This window comes from Paraphaeosphaeria sporulosa (genome assembly GCF_001642045.1).
Source record: "Paraphaeosphaeria sporulosa strain AP3s5-JAC2a unplaced genomic scaffold CC84scaffold_2, whole genome shotgun sequence".
In the NCBI taxonomy this organism is placed as follows: Eukaryota; Fungi; Ascomycota; class Dothideomycetes; order Pleosporales; family Didymosphaeriaceae; genus Paraphaeosphaeria; species Paraphaeosphaeria sporulosa.
This window is the reverse complement of record NW_017253361.1, coordinates 1342969-1370634: the sequence shown is the minus strand read 5'-3', so window position 1 is coordinate 1370634 and position 27666 is coordinate 1342969. Positions and strand designations below refer to the sequence as shown.

Below are 27666 nucleotides of genomic sequence, written 5' to 3'. Positions count from 1 at the left end.
CGATACTGTTGATTTCTAGGGACTTGGAGTGCAAATGTCAACATTCATACTAACGTCCCTCACTGCGTAGCGAGACACACTGTGTGGCGAGACAAACGAGGGGTACTTTGACTTTCAGCAACCAGAAAGCTCATGCGCATAACGACAATTGCCATAATTCTATGAAAATAATCTGCTGCAGCCAATCCTGAATCTCTATGATCCCTCCTACCTAAAAATTACGTTCGCATCGTCGCCTCCACGCGTGATTTGTGAAGCGCCTTCTTGCATGGCGTAACAGACTTCCCATCCTACAGCACCAACGCTAACTTACGTCTTTTTCGCTCCGAAATTTCGTAAAACGGCCTTGTGCTAGCCTTAGGACCTTACTCTGATGCTCGGAAGTTATTATCAGCCTTGTGCGCGCTATCGCGGGCAAATTCATGCAGGGCCGCCACGCCGATCGGTACCTTCGGCGGAGCGAGTACCGATCCTGGCTCGTGTAGAACGACCCTGCACGTTCCACCCCATCGTTAGGGTGTAATGTATCTGTGACGACAGCAGACACGTGGCTGTGCAGCGCCGCTGCGAAGCGCTGCGGGGCATCTAAAATTCGACTTTGGATTGGGAGCAGGGTTGGCGTTCTAGGGCCCTAGTGCTTGTTCAAATTTACTATGGTAACGAACGCAACTAGCCTCCGACACAGCCGTTGTACAACATCGAGCTGTGATCCGATAGCTGACTACGTTTACTTCGGTGGCTTCCGCAACATCTATCACGCCGCCCTCAAGCCCTGTAGACTCGTCGTTGACCCCTCCGTTGACCCTCCACCGACCGGGTAAGAGACACGCTCCAGCCCTCTCACTTCCTTGTGCTTCCCGAGCACACCATGACCGAGACACATACCGAGCGGCAGCCAGATTCCTAGGATAGAGTGGTTGGGCGTCAAACATAGCGGGCATGGCAGTGGACGACAGATTGGCATTGCAGGTTAGGGAATACCAAGATCGAAGCCTACGCTTCGGCAAGCGGATTGAGTGTCACTGGCAGAAAGCCGTGGTTTCAAGGACATACGAAGGTGGAATGGCGTTGGATATCTTGGTAATACAGCTGTCGCACGGTATACAACGAACGGCTCCTTTCCTGTTGCATGGCTTTGAAGTGATTGCAACGCGCAATCGTTGTCAGATGCTGAGAACCGAGCTTCTGGCTGTAGCTGTTGAATGCTCTCTGGTAAAGCTGTGACGCCTCCTCGTACCGCCTACGCTTGTGCAAAAGATAAGCAAGGCAGTAGACAGAAGTCAGCGTACCAAGGTGCTGCACACCTAGCTCCTTCTCCGCCCCTTCCAGCGCTTGCCGGTTCAGCGTCTCAGCCTGTGGCTGCGCGTTATATTACCTCTTCTAGCGAATGTCCCGGCCTCGGTCGATGGCGCGAGAGACGGTTGCAAGCGAAGACGGGGCAAGCACACCAGCACAGCGCTGTACCTTCCTCATCAGCTTTGCCCTCCGCATAGTGCCTTCCAATACCCACAACGACCATTAACCCTACCTTCGCAGAACCTCGACGATGTGCGACATCTATCCGGTACTAGCCTGCGACTGATGAACGACGGTGAGCATAGCGGTGTGCATGACGATGGCGGCAACGGCCACTAGAAGACATGACAAGTCAAACCGACAGGGCGCACAATAACGGCAGACATGCAATGGAGGGTACAACGGCGGGCAAAACAGTGGCAGCAACGGCCGTCGCAAGGCCCGACAAGCACACCAAAGGGGCAAAAAAAGCCGGCGGCTATCTCTATTTAGTTGCGACCATTGCGCCAAAGTGCACTACGAAGCATATCAACGAGCATGACGATTGTCTCACACTATTGTGATGATGGAAGAAAGAGTACCCATTGCTAGTTGAGAGTATACAGGAGAAGCGTTAGGACGAGCTCTAGTCATTCACCTGGAACCTCGCGCTCCCCAGTTCTTTCCACACCATGCATCTCCGAACTAAACTTGCAAGACGGCTTACAAACATTACAAGAGTGGCCGTAAAAGCACCACACGGATCTGCACCGAAGCCCTTCATCGCAGGGCTGGATTCGCATGAACCATTTCAGCAAGGAAATATCAGCGTTGTCGAAGCCATCATGCCAGAATTGGCATTTTGACGCCATCATAGGGCAGCCACTGCCAAGGTAATGAAGATTGCAAGGCCCACGCTTGCCTGTCGCTTCGAGCTCTCTCTTCTTGACGTGGAAGTTCGTAAAGGCGGCCTGGGGTGGCTTCTTCAAGAACCTGTCCAGCCTTTCGCCCTTTGCGTTTACCAATATAACGCTGCGATTGTTTGTGTTGACGGGCGAAGGGGGTGTAGGTTCGACGGTAGAGCCATCGGAAGCACCTGCGCGGGCCGCATAGGACAGCGCTGGGCCGGTAAATGTTATTCCGTTCCTTAAGCCATTCCCGGGGGCCGGCTGGGCTGCGTGCAATGGGGTCGAGGCGGAGAAAGCCCGTGTTCTAAACAATGATGGAAGACGTATAGATTTGAACGGAAGATCGCCGTACTGCCAGCCGGTCTGGAAGGACTTGAGCAGCGTGACGCGATCACGTAAGGAGCCCTCGGATCTTATGACGTCGAGTTGGCAGACATAGCCGTTGTCGTGGCAACTTCCAAGCACAATGTGCTTGCAGCAAGGATTCTCTTGGAAGTGCTGTAGCACTCCTGTGCCACGTTTAGCACCCCCGCACATTCAACGGGACAGGAGTCTTCTTACCTTTAATCTGATGATCGGCTCGATCATCACCGTCACCAACATCAATAAACTCACTTAGCCCACCAGTCTGACAAAACCCGCGGCAAAAGTCGCGTAACCGATTCGAAGCCTCGTACATCCCACATCGCGACATCACATCCCCGAGCTTATCGACATTGGCGTAGAGCTTGAGAAGAAAAGGCAGCTCGGCGACGGCCGGCGACTCTTTGCGAAGCTCCCGCTGCAGCTCTGACTTCAATGCAAGAGCAGCTTCGCGGCCGCCATCGGTGCCTCGAAGAAGGTATTTATCCTCGAACTAATTTATGGGGGTTAAGTCAGACATGTTCGCTCACGTGTAGATGAGAGCATACCACGTAACTGTCAGTATCTGCATCAATCAATACCAGAACAAAAGCGCTCCGGTTCTAAAGCTAATGTAAGCGCCTGTTGGTCACTAATGCAGCGCGCGACTCACTACGGAGCGCTGAAGCTCTTCAAACTTAGATTTGAGCTGTTCATTTTCCCGTCCTAACGCAAAATTGAGGATGCTCTGATTATTAACGTCGGTGACTGAATCCTTGAGCTTGTCCACAGTATTGCAGTATGCCCTAAGCAATTCCTTTGCACTAGTTAGAGACTGACAGCTGATGAGAGGAATGTAAGACAGTACCTGCAACCACTTAACCCGAGATTCGTCCTGCTTCTGGATTGTCTCCAAGTGCTGTTGAACCACTTCCACCTCCATTTCTACCGATTGCCAAACGTTGAACTGCCGGGAGGAATAAGACAATACCAATACTGCTACCTCAGTTTGAGGAAAAGAATGGCCGCGCATCGACGTTCGCGCTTCTACTCTCAAATATCCATGGTTCAAATGCAGACAGCAGTGGGCTGTGTGGGATGCATGTCGACGAAAGCAGACGCAAGGCTGCAGTACCGAGAGACGGGTTACCAGTAGGGTTGGCTTGAACAAGTGAGGCGACACGCACCATATTTCGGCGCTAAAAGTGGATCAACGATTCGTTCATAAGCCTGAGAATAATTTATGATGCAGGAGCAGTACCGAAACGAAGGAGAGCGGGACGGGAACCATGATGAACGACGCGTCAATGGTCCTTCAGGCGGCACCTTGTGACGCATCTTTGCCTCCCCGAATGGTGGGCAAAAGGGGCCACAACATCATAGCAAGTCACGTGGTATGAATTCCTCCATTGCACAAAGTTTGTGGGATGTGACTACCTAGTTTGTAGTCCAATAGCGGAACGGGATATTCTCGTAGTGCATGTACGCCTGGTAACACGGTTACAAAAGCGATAAAGCACGGATTCTTTTCATCGCCTCAGCTGTGTGTACAAACTCACGTTCACGAAGACATAAGCGAGCAGAAGACAACAATCTGATGGGCCTTTGCAGCAACTATTTCGTACCAGACCCCCTTGACTCATTACGACTCTACAATGGCGAGTGACAGTAAAGCCTCCTCCCCTATCCTCCCATACCCGTCCAATTCCAGTGCCAGTTATGCGTCTGGCAACATTAGCAGATTATAGGTTTCATCCTTGTATGATGACCAAGAGCAGGCGGTCAGACGGACTCTTCTACAAGCGTTCGCTGATCTAGGCACGGCGAAGTTAATGGATAAGATAGCCAGCTCATGAAAAGAGAAGCGAAAGAGTGGCCGCCGGTAAGACTCATGCGCCGACTTATTTACAGGACTCTATTGACCTTCAACGTAGTGGTGCCGGTACGATGCTGGCTCAACAGTCAAACAAAGAGGATCGTATTCTAAACGGAGGGTAGTGCATCTTATGCAAGTTAGACACAACGGTCACTAATTGGGGGTTACTGTACTGTTGAGCTGAAGGGACGAGCGAGAGGAAGAAAGGAAACGAAGACGTTTCCGCGGATGGCGGTGAATTTGATAGTCATCCGTTATACACACTGAGCTAGGAGAGATGCCTACCTTTGCGTGCCGTATGCGCTTGCAACGACGGCGTTTCGCTATCAATGCTCGGTTGAACCCACTTGCCAAAGCGCAGGATTCGATTTTCAGGGGTCGCCGCACTCCATCTTAACTCTCATCCCTTCCTATCACATCGTATTCCCCTTCAACGAGCTAAGACTAGCTCTTGGCTGCTGCTTGGTCTAGGAATCGGCGCTGGTGGACTCAAGAAGCATGAGGACGTGGTAGGCTTGATAAGGTCTTTCGTTCGGTCAGCGGAGAGAACAACAGCGCGGGTTTCGGAGCTTGAGGGCACCGTCATGGTATCTCTCTACGTTACAAAGTGGGTATCGCTGTGCGTTGGACTGCATCACTAAGTGTGTGGGATCGCTGTGCCGAAGCTAGTTTCAACGCTAGTTCCGGTCTCTGATAAACGTCAATTGCCTCCACGAAAAGAACTCCAGGATTTTGTACCACTTCTCAAAAGTCAACTGTCCGCCCTCAGGTATCGATAAGTCGTCCCGAGGGTTTGGAAAGCCGGCGCTGGCGGGGCCTTTCCATACCTGCGTACTGCCTTCTAAGAACCAGGAACTGCGGCACTCTAGAAACAGACCATAGTCCGTCCAGTGCATGATCCGCTGAGATAGTATCAACTCTTGCATGTACCATCCACGTTGCATTAATGGTAGCAGTCTGAGTACATTACCCAACACGCGGTGATCGTCACCTGCCGTACTGAATATCGCCGACGCAGATTCAGTCCCACGGGTCTTTGTGACCTCCAAAGTGATTGGTCGTATAGGGTACCTTGCGTTGAACCTCTCCTGGAGAAACCCTTCGACGCTGTCACTAGCAGATGATGCGGATATGCAACATGCTGCATTGGTATAATACTCCCTCATTTTTGTCGCCTCCTCCTTGAATTCGCCGGGATCGTTTTTGGACGATTGTACGATACATACTGCATCAACCCACAGAATTGTGAAACCCATGACCTTTATTAAACGGATTGCGTGTTAAACAGTGGGTGGTAAACTTGTCAATTCGAAACCTCGGCGGCATTTTTCGACGTTATCTTTCGTCGTACAGGCAGCACTGTTGCCCTTTCCCCAGCAGTGACTAAGGATCAGGTATCGTAGCTTGGCCAGATCTGTGTTTTCATACATCTCCACGAGCCTGACTCGACCGTTGTCGTAGTCCGTGACATCAATAAGTCGTCTTGGAGATATTCTTTCCCCACGTAGTGGGCCGCAGCTCTCATGGTCTTTTTGTCGATCGCAACAAGCCGTCATCCAAGGCTGGATTTGCTTTTCGACTATATAGGTTAGATCTTTCACAGGTGTTTCTTCCGAAAATGCTACGCATTTCAGCCTTAGCATAGTACATCTTGCTCAATGTTGTGGAGGGGTAGGATCTCTTACATCTGACTTCACGAGATCCTTCCAGGTCAGACGATTCCAAACCGTCGTGCGGAAGTAGCCTGAACTCAATCCTAGCCCATCCTGGTCGGTATGTGTTCTACTTCCGTACAGCTATTTTAAAATTCACAACATCTTCTGACGCGGCCAAATCGAACTACAATGCTCCAACAGAAGCTTCTAGGCCATACTTCATCACCTTGTTGGTCGTCAATATCCTCACCCAAAGCAATTGGCACAGGGGACAACGCTGTCAGCAGATTCTTCTAGCTGCCTGAACGTTTTGTAGTGCGGTATTGGTTCTGGTAACTTGTAACGATATCGAATTGGCCATTGAATTGCCTTGCAGAAGTCACATAATTGAGCTGAGGGATATATAAGTCGGGACGAGACCATTGAAGAGGGTTCGAGGGTTGGTGCATCCAAGGACATGGCGAATAAGACGACAAGAGACCTCCTGGCTGAATACCTGTTATATAGAGTGTTGTCATCATCCATGCAGCTTCTACGCTGCTGAGTCGGTTACAGCATGGCCAATATTACCTAAAAAGTCACCCTCTTTGCTATGTCTTCCCGTCGAACCACTCACGACCCATGAACGGGGATCCCGATTATTCGATATCCCCACGCCTGCATGCACAGTCAAGGGTACGTGGCACTACGGATATGGGAACGGTTCAAAGAGCCGTGAATTCGGGGCAATATTACCTTCCTTTCTCTCGTCTAGCATCATTATGTTAGGCTACAGGCTTGCTTAGTGTTGCGATACCACAAGGATCACCGCATAGGCATGTGAGAGCAAGCCTGACAGCTCTAGAAATACACGACACAGCCTATGGCAGGGTTAATTGGTTGAAGATAGGTCAAGGGCGCTTCCTTGCATACATGGGGAATCTGCGCGCATTAGTAAGATATGATACCATGAGGGGTCAACTCGCCCGCTATTGGCGAGGTCCGTTTACGCATTTGCAGCACCACCCGCCAGATGTGTAACCTTCTGAACTTCAAATGACACTATCTCCAAAGATCATCATACGCTTCAAATAAAACATCAGCCAATTCCGGAATTCAAGCTGTACGTCATCCAAGCGTGTAGAATTCACGGGGTCGCCAAGTCTTCCGGTGAGATAGACTGGGAACATCCCATGCATCTACTTCGCCATTCTTTTGGCTTGCTATTCGCGTAAGATAATCAGCAGTCTGATTATTACTGTAGGAAGTGCAGTAATTTGGATAGCTCAACATATCAAGGTACTTGCCACCACTCTGCTTTCAATCACTGCTTTTACGTATAGGATATATATTCCAGCGTTGTCCAGCGTTCTCATCAATTTTGACATCTTCTTTATCATAGACGTACATCTATGTCAACGTGGATGTGGGTATTGTAGTTAATCGACCAATCTGAAGATGACCTAAGAGTAGGTGTTACAGCTGCGCTGAATTGCTTTCATCCCTACAGCACTGAAATTAGGTGCTGCTTAGATCACGTCAACACAATCCAGAAACAAGGCCTTCTTGACAGTAACAAGGATGATAGGAAAGAGTTGTAAAACAAGGCGTTAATACCAATCATATGCTTAAATAGCGCAGCTCACAGCGCAGGACGAGGTACTCGAGTTTCCATGTCATAGCTTTGCTTACTACTCGTACACTACGACAGCATGCCTAGATAACACTTATCAAAGACCATCACATAAACAATTCGGATTTAACGCTAGAGCAATCAATCTCCACAGGCACCAGGGTTCACAAGTCATTGAACACGGCTTCGTATTCGCATTCAAAATCATATACGTAAGAAGGCGAGATCGGACACCTCACAGCGCGCCTCACATACTTCAGCTCAGTCACGATATGCTGCACATATACATTCGTGCATTGTGAGCCAGATACTTCATTCAAACCCTTTCGCAGGTCAGCGCACTCGTAGCATCAGGCAGCTGATTGGCTATTCAACGACGCAGTCACGATGTTTATCAACGCCTCAAAGGGAAGGGGTATATCAAGAAACAACCGTGAAACAACGCCTTCTCGCATTGAACGCCACTAGACGCAGTTGGGCCGAAGTTCGGAAAGATGCTCGCGTTGTTCGCCTACGCCTTCGAATGGGAGGTACGTCTATCCAACATTAGTTCCATCCCATAACTCATTCGTTCCCATTCGGCGCACTCATAGGAAGAGTGCGATAAGCATGCGGGGTCTGCGCGATCCGAAAGGGCAGCCCCTCGTATCGAGGCAGAGTGGCCATAGTCACGTTCAAATGGCATCGTCCGACAAGTCGTACCCGTTGCTCCTGGCGCGCTGGGTAGGTCGAGCACGCTTATGGGGAGAACCGGCAGAGTACGAATCCACCTTCGTTATGCGCTTCTTGCTTGATGCCTGAAACGTCTGTGCGCGTGGTGTGTTCAGACCCGACTCGTCATTTGTGGTCGAGTAGTCCGTCAGTGATGGCGTAGAGCCGCGCTCGTCCTCGGTCAGGGGTACTTGGAGGTAGGTGGAAGCCTTTGAAAGATCGGAATCCATGCGACGAGACTCCTGTGCCGCGTCTTGCTGTTGCTCAATACGCTGTTGCTCTTCCTCTTCCTCCTTGAACCACTCTTCATGCTGTTCCGCATAACTCTTCTCCATCTCTGTGATCCACTCCCTCTTTGCTTCATCTTCTTGCATGGAATTGACGCAGTCGGGGCACTTTATGTAGAATCCAGTCTGAGCGGACGGCTGATGCATCATCTCAAACTCGGGGAGGTTTTCGCCAATCAGTTCCAGGTTCTCTTCATCCCATTCTAGGCAGTCCTCGCAGAATCCGCGAGGGCACCATCGGCATCTATACACGAGACCACCAGCGTCGGTCGTGTTTTTGCCACAGTCGCAACAATAGTGTTGAGGGCAGAAGAATCCGGAGAATCCCTTGACCTTTTCTTGGTACTCTTCGTCAAGGCAATCGAAGTGGAAAACCCGAGGGCACGACTTGCATTCTACCATATGGCCGATCCCGGAGTCTTGGAAGCAAGCGAGACAGTAATCTTCGTGGACATACTCGTGACGCTTCTCACGCAGTAAGTCCGCAAGACGAGGATCTTTGCCAGCCATAGTGGGAACAGCCTCCCATTGAGCGCAGTCGAGGGACTCTTTGCTGACCTCGTAACCATCGACCATGACTGTCATCTTCTTGCGTTGGCGACGATCTTCGCGAATATTCGAAACGTCCGTTGCGCCCTTGAGTCCCGCCTTCTCCAGCTTTCGTTGATAACGCTTACCGTCGAATACGGCTGTTTCGACTCGCTCTATTACGGAGAGCCATTCCTGTTCATCGACTTCCATACTGTCGGCGCTAGTCTGGGGATCGGCAGGTTTGTCGCGGCATTTCTGCAACATAGTCTCCAAGTCCCAAGATAACATCTCGGTCACATCGATTTCGGGATGCGACAAAGTCTGTGCTCCGCGGCGAACAAGGGACTTGAGCTGAGAAGTGCTCATCTCTGGGGCATCGCCACCAACAAGCGAAGTGCCCCCGGTATCTGAGACGTGTTCACCGAACATAGTTCGCATGGACTCGGTGATCTTGGTGGAAAGGTAAAGCTTTTTGCGAATGCGACCTATCATCTGCTCCTCTACGGTGCCTTGGGTACAAAGCTTGTAGATCGTTACGTTTTTTTGCTGGCCAATGCGGTGTGCGCGAGCTTCAGCTTGGAGGGTAACCTATACCAGATTAGTGCAATCCAGATGAATAGCAAGAAGCCTTCGTTACCTGAGGGTTCCAATCCTCGTCCAGGAAAAAGACGTCTTCGGCTGCTGTCAAGGTGATGCCTAGGCCACCAGCTCGGGTGGAGAGCAGCATGGCCTTGTAATCAGATTTCTTGTCGTTGAAAAGGCGCATTTCCAGGTTGCGGCGAGCACGTCCTACACCTCCATCCAAGCGGAGATGTTTAAAGTCCTGACCAAAGTTGCTAATCATCTCGAGCATGTTCTCACACCAGTTCAGCGTCTCTGTGAAGCCCGAAAAGATTAGTACCTTCTTGCGTTGGTCGAAGATACTGTGCCTGAGCAATTTCTCGAGCATTATGAATTTGCCTGAGGAACGAATAACGTGTTGACCAGCGTAGTAAGGCTCAGGCATGGCACCAGGGATAAGATATGGGTGTGAGCAGCACTTTCGCAGTTGCATGACTAGATTCATTAACTTGCGCCAAGCTGAATTTGCTGTCCCGCCTTTTTGCTCTGTCTGGACGGCCTGCCGCATGATTGCGGCTGTCTCGCCCCATTGTTCCTTGCCATTGGAAGCTGCTGCGTTCTGCTGCGTGCGTCGAAGCTCGTCTTCTTTCTTTTCCGTCTCAAGCGCGGCCAACTCCTTGGTCTTCCCACCTGCAAACAAATCGTCCAGCATCGAATCGTCCACACGCGTGAGTAATCGTGTGTACCAAAAACGTTGCATAGGCGTGAGCGGGACGTAAAGTAGCACTTCTTCTTTCGGGGGCAGGCCGAGATCGACACCGGGACTATCTTTCATGCGACGTAGCATGAGCAGCTCCAAAAGCCGACGAGCGTCATCCATTGTCTTCTGATTGGCGCGTCCGCGAGCGAGATCGAACGACTCCTTGAACAAGGTCTGGGAGTTGTCCGTGAAGACGTCGGGTAGGAGCCATGCTAGCAGACTCCAAAGCTCCATGAGGTCATTTTGTACCGGGGTACCCGTAAGGATCAATCGATGCTCCGAGGAAATGCGCTTCAACGCGGTGGAAATTTGAGTTACGTTGCTCTTGATCATGTGGCCCTCGTCCAGCACGACGTAGCGCCAGAGAAATGAATGCTTGAACCAGCTCTGCTCAGCCTTGAATGTGTCGTAAGTTGTGACGATGATCTTGTACGAGTCGGAAGCAGATTCAGTTGGTAGTTTGGAGACCTTAAGTCCCGCTTTCTTGGACGCCTTGCGATCGCGCGCCTGTGCGGTTTCGTTACCTTGTTGATCCTCGAGACCCTGAGCGACGCGCTTGAGACGGTCTCGCTCACCCGGAGTTCCGTGATAGCGTAGGACCTTGAGTTCAGGTACCCACTGAGAAATTGTTAGCATGTTTTTGCAGCAAGCGTATTGAGGGCTTGATCACCTTTCGAGCCTCGTTGACCCAAGAATTCAAGACGCCCAACGGACAAATGACGAGGTAAGGGCGCGACTCCTCTGAAACGACACCGAATTCGCGATCCTGTTCCTCCAAGTATTGGAACAACGACAGAGTTTGCAAGGTCTTGCCGAGACCCATCTCATCCGATAAAATGCCAGAAAAGCCGTTATTATGAAGATAAACGAGAAATGACAGTCCGTCGAGCTGATATGGCTTCATGGTCGCCTTGACACCTTTGGGTTGCGCGGGAAGACGCTTGTATTGCACAACGGATGGTGGCTGGTCGTTTGCAATTAGCTTCGTGACATAGTTTTGCGGCGGGAGAAGCGGCAGGAAGAGCTCCCTGTGGGCAACAATGAAGCCATTAGCTTTTGCCTGGGTCTTTCGCGCGATATCATCCCGTAGTCGTGCGCGGGCAGTATCGAGTTTGCGAGGTGACGGAGCGCCCGACTTGCGTTTGGATGGCGGGGTAGCTGGATAGTACACAGTGTCAGACGCAAGGATGTCGCTCTTCCTAACCCGGGTGCTCCGTCGTGGAGCTTCATCGCGGTCCTTCCGACGGTTCTCCATTTTCAAACCCTCGAGCTGCACATACGACCTGCGGGCCCTGCGAAGCGAAGGTTTGGAAATCGGTGTACTAGAGTCGTTGGGACTCTCACTCTCGCAGTCGCTCTCGCTCGTGTATTCTGTCCAGGTCGAGGTGCTTGGTGAAGAGACGAAGGTAGCGTGAAATATAGTTGAGAGCTCGGGAATGACGCTGGGCAACTGTAGATCCAGGTGATTGTTCGGCGCCGGTGAAGCAGCTTCCTCGGCAACCGTTGCTGTTTGCGGTGAATGGGAGGAAGTTTCTCGTCGGGCTTGAGCCCTGGCTTCTGTAGCAGAGGTGAGGGTTTGTCGCGCTCCGAATTGGGCCAGGAGATTCTCCAACACCCCTCCCTTCTTGGACGGCGTTTCTAGAGACATTTCGAGCTACGTTGCGCGCTCAAGTACGTGTCACCAAGGTAAGAGAATAGAAGTGAAGGCAGGGTGGCGTGCGTCACCGCGGGGATAGAGGCAAACAGCCATGAACGCAAGCAAGCATTGCGCGGCTGTGAGGGTGAAGGTGAATGCGGCGAAACGAGCCACGATCACAGCCATCAGTGCCGGGGCGATGTGGAGTGGATTGCGTGCAGTCTCACGGTCTGCATGCTGCCGTCCTCACCCACAGGCGGAAGCGACGATGCTCGCAGTCGAGGTGGAAGGCGCGTCGTAGAATATTCGCGCTAGCGGAGAAGCCGCGGCTTAAGTCCGCTTTGCGACTGCAGCACAATTCGCTCCGCAAGCCACCGCCAGCTGAAGCTTGCGCGCTCCCACTCACCAACATTACTACCGCTGCACTTGGGGTGGACGCGCCAACGCGCACCCGTCGATGTCATGAGCCAGCCGCTCACTCTGTTCTGGCCCATTTTCCCCCAGCGCTCCGACGGCAAGACCGTGGTCAACAACAAAGGCAAGCCCGTCCGAAATGGCCCAACCGAGGCGCAGCTCGACCGCACGCCCAACGAGCAGGGCCAGAGCGACTACTACCGCCTGATCGAAAAGGACGACGCGAAGCACGTCGACTGGCGCAAGAAGCTGGGCGGCATGCTGCTGCGCGAGATTGGGCGCAAGGAAGACGAAGACAAGTGGCAGCAGTGCATCCTGTGGGACTTTCCCGAGGGCTACAGGCTGTACGAGCACATCAAGTCCAAGACCAATGGCGATTCCAAGACCCACTCTGGCGGCGGCCATGACAGGCAGGATGCCTATCTCTACGGCTATCCCAAAGGGTACGAATATCCTGCATTTGCCATAGCACGCGACAACACCTATCCAAGGCCTTTTCGCCATTATTTCCAGCCTTCATACTTGGGCATGCATACTAACCTTCCATGTAGACCCCGCAAGCGCTTCCGCAGCCCTGTCGAATTCTTCCCGCATCTGCTGTGGCTCTCCACCGACGAGTCGAGCGACTACAACAACTGCTCCTGCCGTATATGCTCGCCCAACCAGGTCGAAGTCGAGAAGCCCGCTCAGCCAGCACGACCTGCGGATGCCACGTCCAATGCATCTACTGCCATGAGAACAATGAGCGCTTCAAATGGACCTGTTCCCGTCAATCGAAACTCCGCCCCCATCCCCATCCGACGCTCTAGTGTAGGCACACCTAGTACGCCCATTGCCCAGAGCCCTGTGACGAAGCCCGCCACGCCCACTACCCAGTACAACGCCGGGCAGATCAAGGCGCCGCCCCGGCTCGAGCCTACGCCCCTCCCGCAACCGCGCACACTGGACCAGCAGGTCGACAATCAATACAACAAATTCCTTGCCCGCACCGGCGAAGTTGTATGGTTTCGGAGGTCTGGCGGCGCCTTCGGCTTAGGGCTTGTAGCACGCCGCTGGACATCCGCCAACGCCGCCCATACCGGCATGTACAGTGTGCAGCCACTCTCATATCCGGGGCACTCTCCGCCACAAGAAGTTGTCGAGGCGGGCGCTGATGTGAAGCCGTGGCTGGCCTGGTCTGTGCCGTCTTGCACTTTCGAATACCTGCGGAACAACCCTACTATGACTTATAATCAGGTAGACTGGAAGGCTTTGGCCGCACGCCAGTGGGAAGGCCACCCGGAGGTCGATGCTTCCATACTTGCCGCCAAGGCGATCGATATGACGTACACGCCATTCGAGAGGCTCAAGACGGTACCCAGCAATGGAGGCGAGGAGCGCCATTGGAACGGGATATATTATGGGGCTGAAAAGATATGGAGAGGCGAGCCGGTACGTTTACGACTGGGCCTTGGATCCGACGTTCTAGTCATCAGCGAGATCATTCAGAAAGTCGCTCCTATCGGGAACAATCAAGTCGGCTCAAAGATCGAGATGCGAGGCGACGTGTACGCGTATGCGACTCTCCCAGCGCCAAACCCCAAGAGCCCCCCTGCTCTACCATCAGACAATCATGTGCCCCTCCGCATGCGAGAAGACATGAATTGGCGAAATCAGACGCTGCTGTCCTCTGCCGGTGAGCTCTGCTACTGGAAACTTATCTCAGCGAACCAACGCGTAGCCCTTGAGGACATTAAGGGTCGCTGGTATGAGATTAGTTCGCTCTTTCAAGAATTCTTCTTTGCATCTGTTCAGAAAAAGGAAGGTGGCAATGGCAGCTGGATGAACGCCCGCGGTGACGCCACCGGTCAGAGCAAAGACCCCGGTGCCCTTCGAGCAGATCGCCTCGAAGCTTTTGGTAGTGCCATTCCGCAGCAATTCAGACTTGTTGATGGGCTAGATCCGCCAGGCGATCATGAGAAACCAGCAACCGCCATGCAAGGCATTGAGCTTGGCATGGGTGCTGCAACTGGCGAGACCAATTTCGCTATCGACGATTTCATGAACTTTGGCGAGGACACGACGATGCCATTTGGCGACAGCAACATCTTCTGAGCTGCTACATGCTCATCTTTTCAACGACTGTGAATCTGGAGCGATTAAAAATGGGGGCACTGAAACAATCAACTTGTAGCTTAGTCGTGTTGACCTGGTAGTCGGGTTTCACGAGCCGAGGATCTATCCCTTGGCTTCAGCCTTTCGACGGTCCAAGACTATGCATCGGCCACGCATCAATTTGCAGAGTTACATACCTCGGACCCCGGAGGAATTTTAGAGCTAAGGCAGCGTACCTCCATTTGCTGAAAGCAAATATTGATTCTCGATCCCGGCGGCGATCGTATCCACTGGGTTGTTGGGATCAACTGCGGTTCCCGCAAATGGAGTACTCGCTACAATCATGAAGGACTTAAAGGTCGCTTTCGATGCTTGTACTCGTGCGGTGTCCAAGGATTAAGCACGCACATATTCAGCAGCATCTATAAGAGTATTTCCGCAATTTGCTGTTAGTAAATTCGGTCTCATGGATTGGCATCTCGCTGTCGGACGGCGCCGTATCATTCCAAGCGATGGTGTGGCTTTCGTATTATACCCTTTTGCGCCATCTATAAAGACACAAATGTAAATCTAAACTTTCAGCGAAGCTTTCGCGGCCTTTGTTTTGTGACAACTAAGTGAGGATGTTTTAAGGACGATTGATTCATCTGATCTGCTGCTTCTCTTCGGCTCTTAACGCGGCGAATACGTACAGGAGGATTTTGAACTTCATGGCCAAGATCCACGTGCTCGCTGACACCAAGTAAGAAGCCTCTACCCGCACGCAAACATACTACCCAAACTCTGGCGTAGGTTCAACCAACGACAGCATGCCCCACACTACGTCCCCGGACACTCACGGTCCCCTCAGTCTAGTCTACTTCGTCATCGACGATGATGACGCTTTGCGCGACAGCGTTTATGAGATCCTCTTACGCATCGCTAATGAAACTGCAACGCTAGCAGAATAGAACGAAGTCCCGCAACGGCTGATATTTGCTCTCCCGTTCAAGCTTCTCATGCGTTGCCAGAGGGGCTTTGGGATCGCTATCTCCCTTACGACGATTTCAGCAGCTGTTCGAGCAAGCTAAGGCAGGTGTCGATATACCCGTATATCCCGACAGTGATTTGTATGACGATAACGCCTGGGAAGAGTATGAGTATGACCCTACTGAGGACTCTGAGACTATGAAGGTCGACTCCAATGTTGACTTGCTGGCTGACGACCAGCACTCTGTCAGCGAAGAGGAAGACCTCCCAGCCAATTTAGCGGGGTATGGGGTTGTGGCTCCCTACGGGGATGGCTCAGACGACGAAGACCCAGAGTTTTTAATCGAACCAAGCAGCTCTTCGCCCACGTGCCCTTCGTGCACCACTCCGATTGTCGCTGCGCACGCGACCATCCCTGCGACTGCGTCTGCGATTGCCACCACGGGTCCAGAGCCGTGGCAGTGATGCTAATTCAGAAGCTAGGCAGACTTCGCTTTGCCGACTCCCTGCACTTCCGCACGTTCGAGGCAATTAAGGAAGTGCGGGGAGACACCTTCGGCAACAACTAGTCTAGCCTGAAGCAAGAATTGTTTAGGTCGGAGGCGGAACGCAGAGCTCGAGACCTGGAGTAGCTGGAGTACTTGCGCATCGAGACTGACCTAGCTCCAGCGGTAATCGTAGCCGACGTCGGCACCCTTGCGGGCCATGTGGAGTCGCCGCAGAGCCTCATCGAGACTCGGCGCTTTTCGGCGACTTTGCGCCGTTGGCGCGGGCGTCCAGGAACGGAGCTGTCGTCCGGTCTTGGGCGCGGCGCTCTCCGAAGAGGTTTTCCTGATGGTCTTCAGCGTGTCCTGGACTGATTGCGTGTGATGAAACAGCACCATAGGTGCATCGTAGATAGGTAGCCAGCACCGACCAAGGAATATGACGTTCCTCAATCTCGCATCACTGCACCGAAGTCGATAGTGACGCCGCTAGAAGCATTGCCAACCTCTAGGCGCGGCTTTTCTCGCCCTACACGCCGGATGCTAAGCAATCAGCCCAGCTCGAATCAGCACTATGTTTCCAATTTACGTGATGGATTCAGGACGGCAGAATGGCTCCCCATGGGCAGAGCTCCTAGCCTATGGGGGATTCCAACGCGAGTCCTCTTCCAGGGTCGCCCCACAGAATTTTCGCGGGGTCTAACGTAAAAATTGCATACAAAGTCCGATGGCGTAGCCACATCCGGCAATAGTGTCGATCGAAAAAAGCTTCTCCTCAACGATCTTCATGGTGGCTTTTCATGGCTGCAACGTAGAATCGCGCATTTTGTAGGCTTTCAAACTCGAAATAGGGTGCAGATAGTTGACTACACGCGATGACAGCCGATTAACAGATAGAGCGACACCGGCGAATGGGTAAGAGAGGGTACCTGGTGGGTCGCAGAGTGTGCACGGCGCGGCCGGATGCACGTGTTGGATGGCTTACTTTCCTGATGGCGACTTGACCCACCGCTGGCCGTAGTATCCACGGTTGGTAACCTTGCCCAAGATGGACCGGGGAATGGCCGGGCCCTTCTCCACAGTGATAAATATCAATGCAGATTTCGCTGTTTTCTGCGTCGTCGACCTTTGTGTTCTTCCTCCTTCACACTGAACACGCATACTCAACATGGCATTTCGCAGCGAGAAGAAGATTGCAGAGGATGGAGGCGAGGGTGGAGAGTACGGCGACAACCAGATGGTCGCTACGCAAGATGCGGTCTTCGGTGAGCTCACAGAGGAGGGTCCCAACTACCGAGCAGTAAGTTGAACTCAAAGACTCATTCTTTCACACATCGTTAACACTGCCCAGGTCGGATGGAAAGGTGCGGTTGTGCTGATGCTCAAGACCCAAATCGGTTTGGGTGTGCTATCCATCCCCGAGGTCTTTGATGTTCTTGGTCTCATTCCCGGTGTCATCTGCCTGGTTGCTATTGCGATCTGCACCTCCTGGTCGGGTTACATCGTAGGTGTATTCAAGGTTCGCCATCCCGATGTGTACGGCCTCGATGACGTCGGTCGCAAAATCCTCGGTCGCTTCGGCTACGAGTCATTCGGCATCGCGTTCGCGCTCTTCTGCATCTTCGTCGCCGGTTCCGGTATTCTCGGCATCGCGACCGATCTCAATGCGCTTTCCAGCCATGGCGCCTGCACGGCCATTTTCGTTGCGGTCGCCGCCGTTGTCGGTTTCTCCCTCGGTAGCATCCAGACCCTGGGCAGGATCTCATGGTTGGCATGGGTCGGAACTATCAGCATTTTGGTCTCGAGTAAGTTGAGAAAGAACACTGCGAAATCAGAACAGGTGACTAACCTTCTCCACAGTCCTGATCCTGACCGTCTCCGTTGGTGTTCAAGATCGCCCGTCCGCCGCTCCGCTTGAGGGAGAGTTCAAGTCGAACTACAAGCTCTTTGGCAGCCCTGATGCCGCCGGCGCTTTTGCCGCGCTTTCGTCCATCGTCTTCGCCTACGCCGGCGTACCCGCATACTTCAACATCGTCTCTGAGATGCGCGATCCTCGTGACTTTACCAAGTCGCTCATCTACTGCCAGACCATCATGTCGGCTGTATACATTGCCATCGGTGTGGTTGTGTACTACTACTGTGGTTCTTACGTCGCATCGCCTGCGCTTGGATCTGCGGGTCCCTTGATGAAGAAGGTCTGCTACGGAATCGCCCTGCCTGGTCTGATTGTCAGCACCACTATGTACATCCACTTTGCCGCAAAGTACTTCTTCATCCGATTCCTGCGCGGCACGTCTCACCTTGCCCGCAACACCAAGATCCATTGGATGACATGGTTTGGCTGCACTGGCAGCGTAGCCGGCATTGCCTACATCATCGCGAGCGCCATTCCCGTCTTCGGCGGTCTCGTTTCCCTCGTCGGCGCGCTTCTCGGCACCCTCATCTGCTTCCAGCCCATGGGTGGCATGTGGCTGTACGACCACTGGAACAAGCCCAGGTCCGCCAAGTGGATGCTGATGGTGTTCTGGTGCTTCTTCATCATCATCTCGGGTACTTTCCTCATGGTCTCTGGAACATATGGATCCGTGGTCGGCATCATTGATAGCTACAACAAGTCTGGAGGTTCCGCGGCCTGGAGCTGCGCGGATAACTCCAACTCTTCCTAGAGAAGTTCAGACATGTGTATGGATAGCAAGAGATCTCATGAAATTAGCGGCATTGTACAATGAATGGAATAACATTGAATAACGAAGAGGTATCTTAGTGAACGCTGTGTACAAACTAAATCAGGCTTGAGTCTTTGCAGCCGAACTAGTATCTGGGCTGGACCCAGAACCAGAGGTCGACTTTGAGTTGGAACTGAAACTGGATCTAGACTTCGGCGGTGGCGTAGTCGTGGCCAACGTGGTCGACCTTGTTGACTCCGTATCACCATCCGTCGTCGGCGTAGCCGACGGGACCTGCGAGTAGTCATCCTTTGTTGTGGCCCACGACGTAGCATCGGGGTCACCCAAACCCATGCACTCTGGGTTCAGGTACATCTGGTCACACGCAATGTGAATGAAGTTGGCAGAGTGATTTGCGCTCGTGCTGCCCGGCTGTTCCATGATGGAAGCGCCCCGCCACCCCAGGACGGTTTGATTTGCACAAAAGGCCACCGAGCAACGCAGAAGGGACGTGTCCTCCAGGTCACCACTCCTAGCGGGCGTCCAGTTGTATGAGAGTATGTCCCATTTGGGTTTGAAGAGGCCGGGATCTTCAAAAACCTGGATTTTTCCCCTGTACTCATAGTCGTCGTAGGTTTGCAGACGGAAGCGGACGTGGGGTCCGGTTGCCTCTGTAGCTGTCGGGCTATCGCCCGATCGTCTTGCACTGGCAGTGGTTGATTGACTGGCAGTACTTGACTGGGGTGTGTCTGCATTGTTGTCTGTTACTGGCCTAAGATTCAAATTAGTCCCGAAGCTTCGACTTTTTGACTGCGCGCTTACGTTGACTTCGCACTCTTTTTCGCCAGCGTACCTCCAACAGCGCCACCAATGATCGCGGCCACCAAAAGTATCACCAAAACGATGATGAGCAACATCACCTTGCGACCGAGTCCACACCAACGTCTAGGCCCCCCCTCTTCACTATCAACTAGTGTCGAGCCCTTCTCGGTTTTTGCCGCATCGGATTCCGGTTGTGTGGTGGTTGTGCGATGTGCCTCGAGTGCTGCGTCGCCCATCGCTTGTGGGGAAGTGGAATCTATCGGTTGCGGTGCTTCTGCCCAGCGCCCATGTGTTATGAACAGCGGTGAGTCGGTCTCTACGGGCGAGCTGAGTACCACGACCGGGTCTAGGTCGTTTTTCTCGCGATTCTGGTTCTCGGCAACTTCCAGCCCTGCTTCATAATTGTGTATTCTTGCGAAAGGCCGCGCGCCATGCTTGACGTCCGGGCTTTCTGGACTGACTGGACTCTGGAGCATTGCGCGAGTCGTAGAGCGGGATCGTCGAGCGTCGGGAGAGGTCGATACGAAGTAGTCCGCCGACTATTGTTGGCTCTGGTGCTGGGCAAGAGGAGACTATTGACACGAACGTTTCGAAAAGCGGGCATGGCTTCTGTTCGTATATGTTTGGGCGGTTGCGACATCATAGCACCTGGGAAACGGGGAGCGGCTGAGGACACGAGAGGGTGTGGGCGAATCAGAAATTGTGAGCGGCTCGGTGCGCACTCGTACTACGGATCTTGATTGCAAGGGGACACACAGTCTGGGATTGGACACGAGGTAGGACAAGGTATAACTTTGGTGGTCCGACGTCATTGGGTGGGGGCGGAGGTAGCGAACGTTTTGGGTATAGAATACGAGGAAATACGAACACCGGTCAGAGGAACGCTCCACAGGGGCAAAGCCAAGATCTACAGGGGATTGGAAAGTCTGCTTCTTATATCGCACTATGTCCCCTCTCGAAAGTATGGGGCGGGCACTATGCTGCTTCGTAGGGGCTATCATGTACCTGTGGTATGAGGAGCTATTTTCGGCCATCCGGAAAAATTAAGGAGCATGAAACACCCGGAGCCTGAAGTAATAAGGACCCGCATAGACGATGAACTATTCGTACATACGTACGTACGTACAGAATGTGGCCAAGAGCTGTTGAGTCTACGTGAGTGGACGGAAGTGATTCAGTGGCGATAACGTTGTGGTAGCTCTCGGCGCTAGACCCCACTCAAAACCAACAACAGCTCACGACTATATTTGAACACTGTGCACTCAATCCGAATCGCTAGGAAGCTTTCCTGCATGATGATGACTTTTGAGGTTGATCTCCCCTTTACATGTCGTCGCCGATCGAATCCGCCTTTCTCGTCTGCAGCCTCATCTGCATCCTTCTGCATGCCGTCCAGGCATTTGTGTCGATCATACACAACCTCGGATCTGGCCGAAGAACCTCCGTTGGATCGCAGGGTTCGCAATACGTGAATCGGCGACCACAATCACCCCTGTGCCTCGGCTGTTCTACGGACGCACAAATTGCCCCGCGTCGTACCTCAAAGGTCTCATTTGCTAAGATCCATGCAGATTGCAGTCACGTGTCTGGATATACACCTGGGTACTTGAAAATCGATGAAAGCAACAAAGGCATCTTGCGCAGCAAGAAGTGTCATTTCGTACGAAACTGTGCCGCGATGGAGCTCGCTTATCACAGAGGACCGACGCCGACAATAGCCGCACGTTTGGTGTGACTCACATCGATCATGGCTCTTTATCTTTACGGTATTCTCCATCTTACCAACGCCAAAGTCACCGACAAGAATGGACACCTTGCAGAGCCATTGGGCCCCGCATCTCCGTGAGAATGGTACTGGGGACGCGTCGTTCGTCTCACAGCGAATCAAAGCTTCCACGGCTCGAATCTTCCCTTTCCTCGATCTTCCGCGTGAACTGCGAGATCAGATCTACCTCCACCTCGTTCCCGGTTCTCTTTCCTTCACCATGCCGAACCAACACAGAGAAGGAGAATACGGGTACCCAAACGTCAGGGGTTTTTACAAATATCCCTTCAGTTATTACCTCGCTTCGGATCCTGTCCTGTTCCTCAATCACCAGATCCGACATGAAATGCTCGACAGCATATACGCAAATACAGAATTCCGCTTTGATTGGCGCAGACGAGCAAACTTCATCTTGAGAGTCGTGCAATCGATTCCTGATTCCGCGAAAGCAAAGATCAGGCGCCTGTCGTGGTGCAGCCATTCACTACACACTGGGGGTGATCGTAGGAGCTACAACGGCTGGGACAAAGTGATGGAATACATCGCGACACACTTCACCAGCCTGAACAGTGTCTACTGCAGCTTTCCCTCCGGTGAAAACGGCTCGCATCGTTACCACAACTGGCAGGTGCCGCGGTTAGCGGTCACACTGCTGATGAAGGGCAAAATTCAGGAGTTCATCTGGGCCTGGTCTCAAATGGTCAGATGGGGTCCGGGATTTCGTGCCGACGTTTTGGTACCGATGGCAACAAGGCTTTTCACCATACCTTACGATGAAGAGAAGGACTGGGACAAGGGATTCGAGTTTCGCCGGTTACTGGAAAGCGAGGAGCAGTTGGACACGAGTGATCGGTTGGATAGATGGGCACTTGAGTGTCTCAGGCGACCTCAACACCAATTCACCGCGACGGTAGACGCACGAGGACTTGTGTTGACGAGAAAGTAAGTGCGGATTGATCGCTCTGAGTTCAGATGCACCTAGACGTTCAAAGTACCTCGCCGTCAGCAATTGTCACCGTTCGTTTGTTCCCGGTACAGCTATCCAATTTGGTAACGCTCCAACTATACATTTCGCATAGTTAGTTTCTATTAATCAATTGTTTCTTCTTCGCAAACCCGACTATCCCACATCACCGCGATATCGACCCATGGCTTCCCAGCATACAGGATCAAGTACCTCAGAACTGAGCAACCCAGGAACCCATCGAAGAGCGAGCAAATCAGCCCAGACATCTCGTCGTGCTAACAACACAAGGCTGGTCACGTACTCTCGGGCCACTCAGCACCGCACAGCTCACCCCGGTGCACATCAATCTTGCCCCTCTCATCCACAGTATCATTACCTCCTAAGCTACAACTTCCGTCGCCTCCTCCTCTCCGTTCATCGATGTTTTTGCAACACAATGAGGCAGTATGTAATACAATGTTCGTCGATCCCGTTTATCCTCACGACATAATATTATCGTCGGCGCGTATCCTACATTCAATTCCTCCCAGTATACCAAATAACGCCGCATGCATCCAGGCCTTCAGGTATCATCTCTGTCCTTCCCATCCCTCCCTCAATTATCAAGAACCCGCCCAAAAACAATGCCATGGCATGTATGCCGCTCAAACGCCGTGACCATGCAACCGTAAAAAATCATGTAATCCAAATAACGGCGGAAAACAGGAAAAAATCACAAACTACTCCCCATCCTAGGTTCGTCCTGCAGCTCACCGCGTCGCTGATCCGCGGCCTTCTTTTTCCCCTTCGCTTTCCGCTGCTTCAAAAGCTCGCTCGGCGGACTCCGCGTCCCGTCGCTGCCACCACTGCTCCGCTTGAGCCCCTTGACTTCCTTCAGCATGTCGCGGAAGCCTTCTTCGAGCTATTACAAGTCAGCAACGCGTTCCAGAACCCCAACGACGATTTACAAGGGAGAGGGGGTGTACTTACAGTCGTCATCCGCGCCAGCATGATCCTACTCATCCTCTTGTTCTCCTCATTATGCTCGCTCCCCTCCTGCTCCTTTGCCTTGACCCTCGCCGCCATCTCCATCTGGCTCTTGAAACTCGCCGGGAACCCGCTGAACGCGCCACCTTGAGGTCTATTATCGCCAATATCGGATGCCAAGTCCAGCGCCATGGCATTGAACGAAGGCTGCCGCTGGCGCTGATTAAGGCTGATGAAGTTGGCGATGTTGGTGTTCTGGCGACTTAGCTGCGTGGGGGGCAGAATGGCGCGGGGACGAGAAGAGGCGGCGGTATTGGGAGCGGGACGTTTGGGCGTGCGGTGACCGTCGAGAGGTATGCGACCAGGCGTCGTGGTACCACTGCGGCCTGAGTTGCGCGCGCTTTCTTGTGGAAGGCGGCCAGGTGTGGCAGTGCCGCTGCGGGTAACTGTGCGAGGAGGTACGTCGGAGACGCTCGAGTGCGACTGAGCTGAGTGATCATCCTTGGTTGGGCTGAACAGGACGGTGTTCGTGGAGAGGTTGCGATTATGTGAAGGCTTGAAGCGAGGATGTTTCTTGCTAGGCGATATTTCGACCAGTGGGTTGACGGTTGAGATTGGGGAGGATGCCCGGACAGGTGTGCGACTGAGAGGCGTACGTGGCCTGACTGTCATTGGCGTACGGAAGTACTCCTCATCATCCGTAGTCTCATCGTTGGGAGTGACAAGTCGACTTTCCTGGTGCGGTGTCTTATTGTCCTTGGTGGTGTGCTCTGATCCGTGCTCTTCTTCGTCGTTAGTGAGCAGTTCGTCGTCTCCGTCGTCTTCGGTCTGCTGGGGTCCTTCCGGCTCCTCTTCTTCTTCTAGAATGGGTCGCGTGAACGGGCTGGGTTCGTCTTCGGGGTCAGAGACAACGCCCCTCGACGTTGTAAGCGGGTATTTGCTGCGTCGCTGAGGAGCTTGCCCTGCTGTCTTTGATCTCCTCAAGATTGGCCGCTTTCGACTTTCAAGACGATCCAGGAGAGACCGTGCATCATCTTGTGGAGGCGCAACATCTCCACCTTCATTGCCCATGCGCTTCATCCAATCCGACACCACATTGCTAGAGTTTCTTCTGCCCTGCGGGTAGGCATTAGAAGGTGTGCGTTGACTGGGGTCTCGGAACGGGCGCCTGAAAACTTCCTCTAAGGCGCGATCTTTGTGGAACGTGGTAATGGAGGGTTCGCGCAGACGTTGGCCAGGGCTGAACAGGTCACCACCGCCACGGATACTGAAAGCGGGTATAGCGCCTTGAGCATGGCTTCGGCCACGCTGTTCAACAAGGTCCGTCGGGCCGTATGCCAAGTTCGAAAGAAGGATTCGCTCGTAGCAGAAGATGCTGAATAGGATCGGTATGTGCGTAATCTTAATCACCAGGCGATTCATGCGCACGAAGCTCTTGAGTGGCATACAGTACTTGAGCGGAATCAGGAGCCAGCCCACCAGGTTTGTGGGTGCGATGTAGGAGAACAACGCATCCGACTTGACCATGGAAATTGTGTTCACGGCAAACAGGAACTGATGTTCCTCATTTGCATTCTGCACGACTGCCATGAAAGAATTGGTCAGCACTGTAACGAGGATGGTCACGATGAGGAAGTGGCAAATAAAAAGGAAGAGCCCTAAGAGCGCCTTTCCCAAGGGATTTGCATCAACCCAGATATCCCACGCGGCCGGAGTGAAACCCATGAGCAATTGGAACAAAGCGTATGCTGTATCAGAAGGTGACAATGTCCTCTGGAACGCCAACGAAAAGGCGACAAAGAAGCCTGAGCAACTGATAACAATGAGAACCAGGATAGCAACCAGATCCAATGCCATTCCGCGGAACGCTATGAGGAGTTGAGAGAAGTAGCGGTAGTGATCCAGGGCGGAGAACAGTCGGGGAAACAACAAGACCGCAGTCGAGCCTAGGACATCATACGCAATTGCCGCCATGTCGTGCCTGCTGTGGACGTCGGGCATGAGGATGCCGAGCAACCGCAGCACGTAGTATAGCAGAAACATCAGCAGAATGCCTAGATCAAAGGCATTCCAGACGCTCATGATGTAAAGCCCAAAGCCCTGCTCCGAAAAGCCGACGACCTCGTCGAGCATATAGCCCGCGCTCCAGATCCAGAACAAAACTTCCAAGGCCGTAATGTCGTCAGATTTCTCCGCGAGTACAGCCAGGAACAGCCCAAGCATGATGCCATAGGACAGTGTCGAGAACAGGTTGCGGTATCGAGGTACACGAAGTCGAGAAAGCTTGAACAGCGAAGCGTCATGAGGATCGTACAGGGTAACAGTTTTCCTTGTCAAATCGGCTATCTGGGCCTGTGGACGGTTCGGTTTCGTGGGTGAGAGGCGACGCGATGGTCCGGGTCGTGGGGTATCGTCAAACGTGCGGTACTGTCGGTTTAGGGGCTCGGGCTTTCTGTGCAAGCTGTCTGCCACCGAGTGGAAGACAATGGTGCCCGCCCAGATGGCCTCGAGCTGCTGTACCACGAGCGGGTGCGCAAGGAACTTCTTTGCCTGAGCCCGGATGGCTATCTCGACGGTCGAAACACGCGCTGAGCGCTCCCGCGCCCAAGCCCCACCCGGAGTCGCTGTGCCAGCGCCTGGTGAGACGAGGCCCTGCAGCGGGTTGAAGTCGTAGCTGAGCGCATCGATGAGCTCCCGAGTCGAGTGTTCCTTAAGCAGTCGCACAGCCAAGAGCTCGCAAATGAGCGCCCTCGACTTGTTGACGCCAATGTTCCCGGGATTTGCCTCGGCCTCTTTCCGGAACTGCAGACAGTTGGACAGAAGGCAGTATATGGCGCCGCGCGAGAAGTGGGACTGGAGGATGGCCTGCTGGATGGGCTTGACAAGGAACTGCGAGACCTGCGGGGAACGCAGCTGGTCCCAGGAGAGAGTGGTCTCGCATCGCTGGATCACGAGGATGCGTATGCTGTGGGTCGTATTGTAGATGGGGACGCGGTCTGCGGGCTCAGGGTTAGCGTAAACAAACACTTGAACAGAGCCTGATCGCTGGCAGAGCGGCTCCTTGCAACCTGACGTACCCAGGACTTCAGACGAGAAGACGGGCAGCAGCGGCCCGTCTCGGCGGCCCTGGTCTTCGTCCTCGTAGTCCTCGTCGCCGGCATCGTAGTGGGCGGCATCGTCGTCGTCGGCAGCGCTGCGGGCATCTGCATCGCGGCTGCGGTACCTATTCAGGGCCTGCAGAAGGGGCGTTGTCTCGGGGCCGGCTGCATCTTTGCGCGTGCGCAGCAGTGATGCGAACATGGGATCCCGCCTGGTCGTCGTCTGTCCGAGCGCGCGCGGGTGGGAGTCTGTGGTGTGGGAGAGGGCGCGCGGTGGATCAAGTTTCACGAGCGCGGAAATGAACCAAGTCGATAAGAGCGCTGATACCGCACCCCGTCCGCCGTGCTACCTGCCCTACTCGCCCCTTCACCGCTTTGTTCATGGCTGCGGAACGTGATCACCACGAGGATGGAGACGCGCCGCTTCCTGATAAGAGAGATCGTGGGGAAGCAAGACATGCTGGGGGTGCCCAATCGCAGCGCGCCCCTCTCCACGCCCTCGCGTTGGCGAACAAGACTACTGCACAATGGGACGCATCGCGAGCAGGGAATCAACCGCCCTAGGGTCGTGATGGCTGCATGTGTGCGCTACTCCGCCGGCTTGACGTGACGGACGAGCGCGAGCATGAGCTCTGCAGCATGAGCTATGTACTGTGTGCCTCGTGTTCTTTGACGATCGTCCTGGTGCTTTCACATGCGATGCCCCTCACTACACATGACGACGCGAACACACAACAATCCCTCAGCAGCAGCCATCTCACCGGCGCCCTGGCTGCGAACGGTGCCCTGTCATGCACGCATGTCATTCCCGCGCGTCAGGCGACCACTCATAGATACTGTGTCGCACCGCAGAGGCCTCCGGGTGGCAGTCTGGACGAGCCCAAGCTGGGGGCAACCGATCTGATGTCCTCCCAGAGCGATGCCCCGTGCTTTCTGTGCTATTGGCCAATGTCGCCGTGTCCAGGGCGCGATTGGCGCGAGCATCGTGCAGCCATTGTGAGAGCACCACAGTGATCAGAGTCCGCCATACACAAAATTTCCCCGCGAGCTTACAGCTAGTGGTGTCATCAACTCCCGGGCATGGGCTGCAGAAGAATCCATCACAACAATACATGCCAGCGTGTGAGCCCAATTCTAGGCGGTGGCCTGCGCCCCGCGTACCGGCACTGGCAAGGCGAGACGGAAGGCACGATGCATGCTGCGTTCAACTCGTCGATTCCACGCTACGGGCTGCCACAGCTAGATGTTGCCTGTGGCCGCTGCTCA

At 53.4% G+C, this 27666-nt stretch overlaps 7 protein-coding genes across 7 annotated transcripts; 3 read left to right on the top strand and 4 right to left on the bottom strand.

Annotated features, from left to right (window-relative positions):
• Positions 1–1557: 1557 nt before the first annotated feature.
• On the bottom strand, positions 1558–3863 carry CC84DRAFT_1172219 (uncharacterized protein; the record flags this gene model as incomplete). Its single annotated transcript, XM_018179968.1, has 6 exons — positions 1558–1631; positions 2003–2692; positions 2745–3039; positions 3095–3148; positions 3199–3572; positions 3713–3863. The coding sequence occupies 6 exons, from the start codon at positions 3861–3863 to the stop codon at positions 1558–1560; spliced, it is 1638 nt and encodes a 545-aa protein (XP_018040050.1).
• A 4016-nt stretch (positions 3864–7879) lies between these two features.
• CC84DRAFT_1137534 (uncharacterized protein) lies at positions 7880–12413 on the bottom strand. The gene is made up of 3 exons (XM_018176151.1): positions 11189–12413; positions 9835–11136; positions 7880–9785 (listed from the first exon to the last, which is right to left on the bottom strand). Exons 1-3 carry the CDS (start codon positions 12164–12166, stop codon positions 8343–8345), a joined length of 3723 nt encoding a protein of 1240 aa, XP_018040049.1. The 5' UTR covers positions 12167–12413; the 3' UTR covers positions 7880–8342.
• Positions 12414–12616: 203 nt separating this feature from the next.
• Positions 12617–14662, top strand: CC84DRAFT_1183947 (uncharacterized protein; the record flags this gene model as incomplete). The annotated part of the gene is made up of 2 exons (XM_018180718.1): positions 12617–13011; positions 13120–14662. The coding sequence occupies 2 exons, from the start codon at positions 12617–12619 to the stop codon at positions 14660–14662; spliced, it is 1938 nt and encodes a 645-aa protein (XP_018040048.1).
• A 2691-nt stretch (positions 14663–17353) lies between these two features.
• On the top strand, positions 17354–18782 carry CC84DRAFT_1083533 (uncharacterized protein; the record flags this gene model as incomplete). The annotated part of the gene is made up of 3 exons (XM_018174012.1): positions 17354–17416; positions 17468–17921; positions 17977–18782. 3 exons carry the CDS (start codon positions 17354–17356, stop codon positions 18780–18782), a joined length of 1323 nt encoding a protein of 440 aa, XP_018040047.1.
• Positions 18783–18842: 60 nt separating this feature from the next.
• On the bottom strand, positions 18843–20080 carry CC84DRAFT_1235435 (uncharacterized protein; the record flags this gene model as incomplete). The annotated part of the gene is made up of 2 exons (XM_018183846.1): positions 18843–19554; positions 19605–20080. The coding sequence occupies 2 exons, from the start codon at positions 20078–20080 to the stop codon at positions 18903–18905; spliced, it is 1128 nt and encodes a 375-aa protein (XP_018040046.1). The 3' UTR covers positions 18843–18902.
• Positions 20081–21364: 1284 nt separating this feature from the next.
• CC84DRAFT_449302 (uncharacterized protein) lies at positions 21365–22481 on the top strand. The gene has a single exon (XM_018186312.1). The coding sequence runs from the start codon at positions 21410–21412 to the stop codon at positions 22313–22315; it is 906 nt and encodes a 301-aa protein (XP_018040045.1). The 5' UTR covers positions 21365–21409; the 3' UTR covers positions 22316–22481.
• A 480-nt stretch (positions 22482–22961) lies between these two features.
• Positions 22962–26789, bottom strand: CC84DRAFT_1160782 (uncharacterized protein). Its single transcript, XM_018177581.1, has 3 exons — positions 26380–26789; positions 23306–26298; positions 22962–23237 (listed from the first exon to the last, which is right to left on the bottom strand). The coding sequence occupies exons 1-3, from the start codon at positions 26600–26602 to the stop codon at positions 23049–23051; spliced, it is 3405 nt and encodes a 1134-aa protein (XP_018040044.1). The 5' UTR covers positions 26603–26789; the 3' UTR covers positions 22962–23048.
• Between the last annotated feature and the right edge of the window lie 877 nt (positions 26790–27666).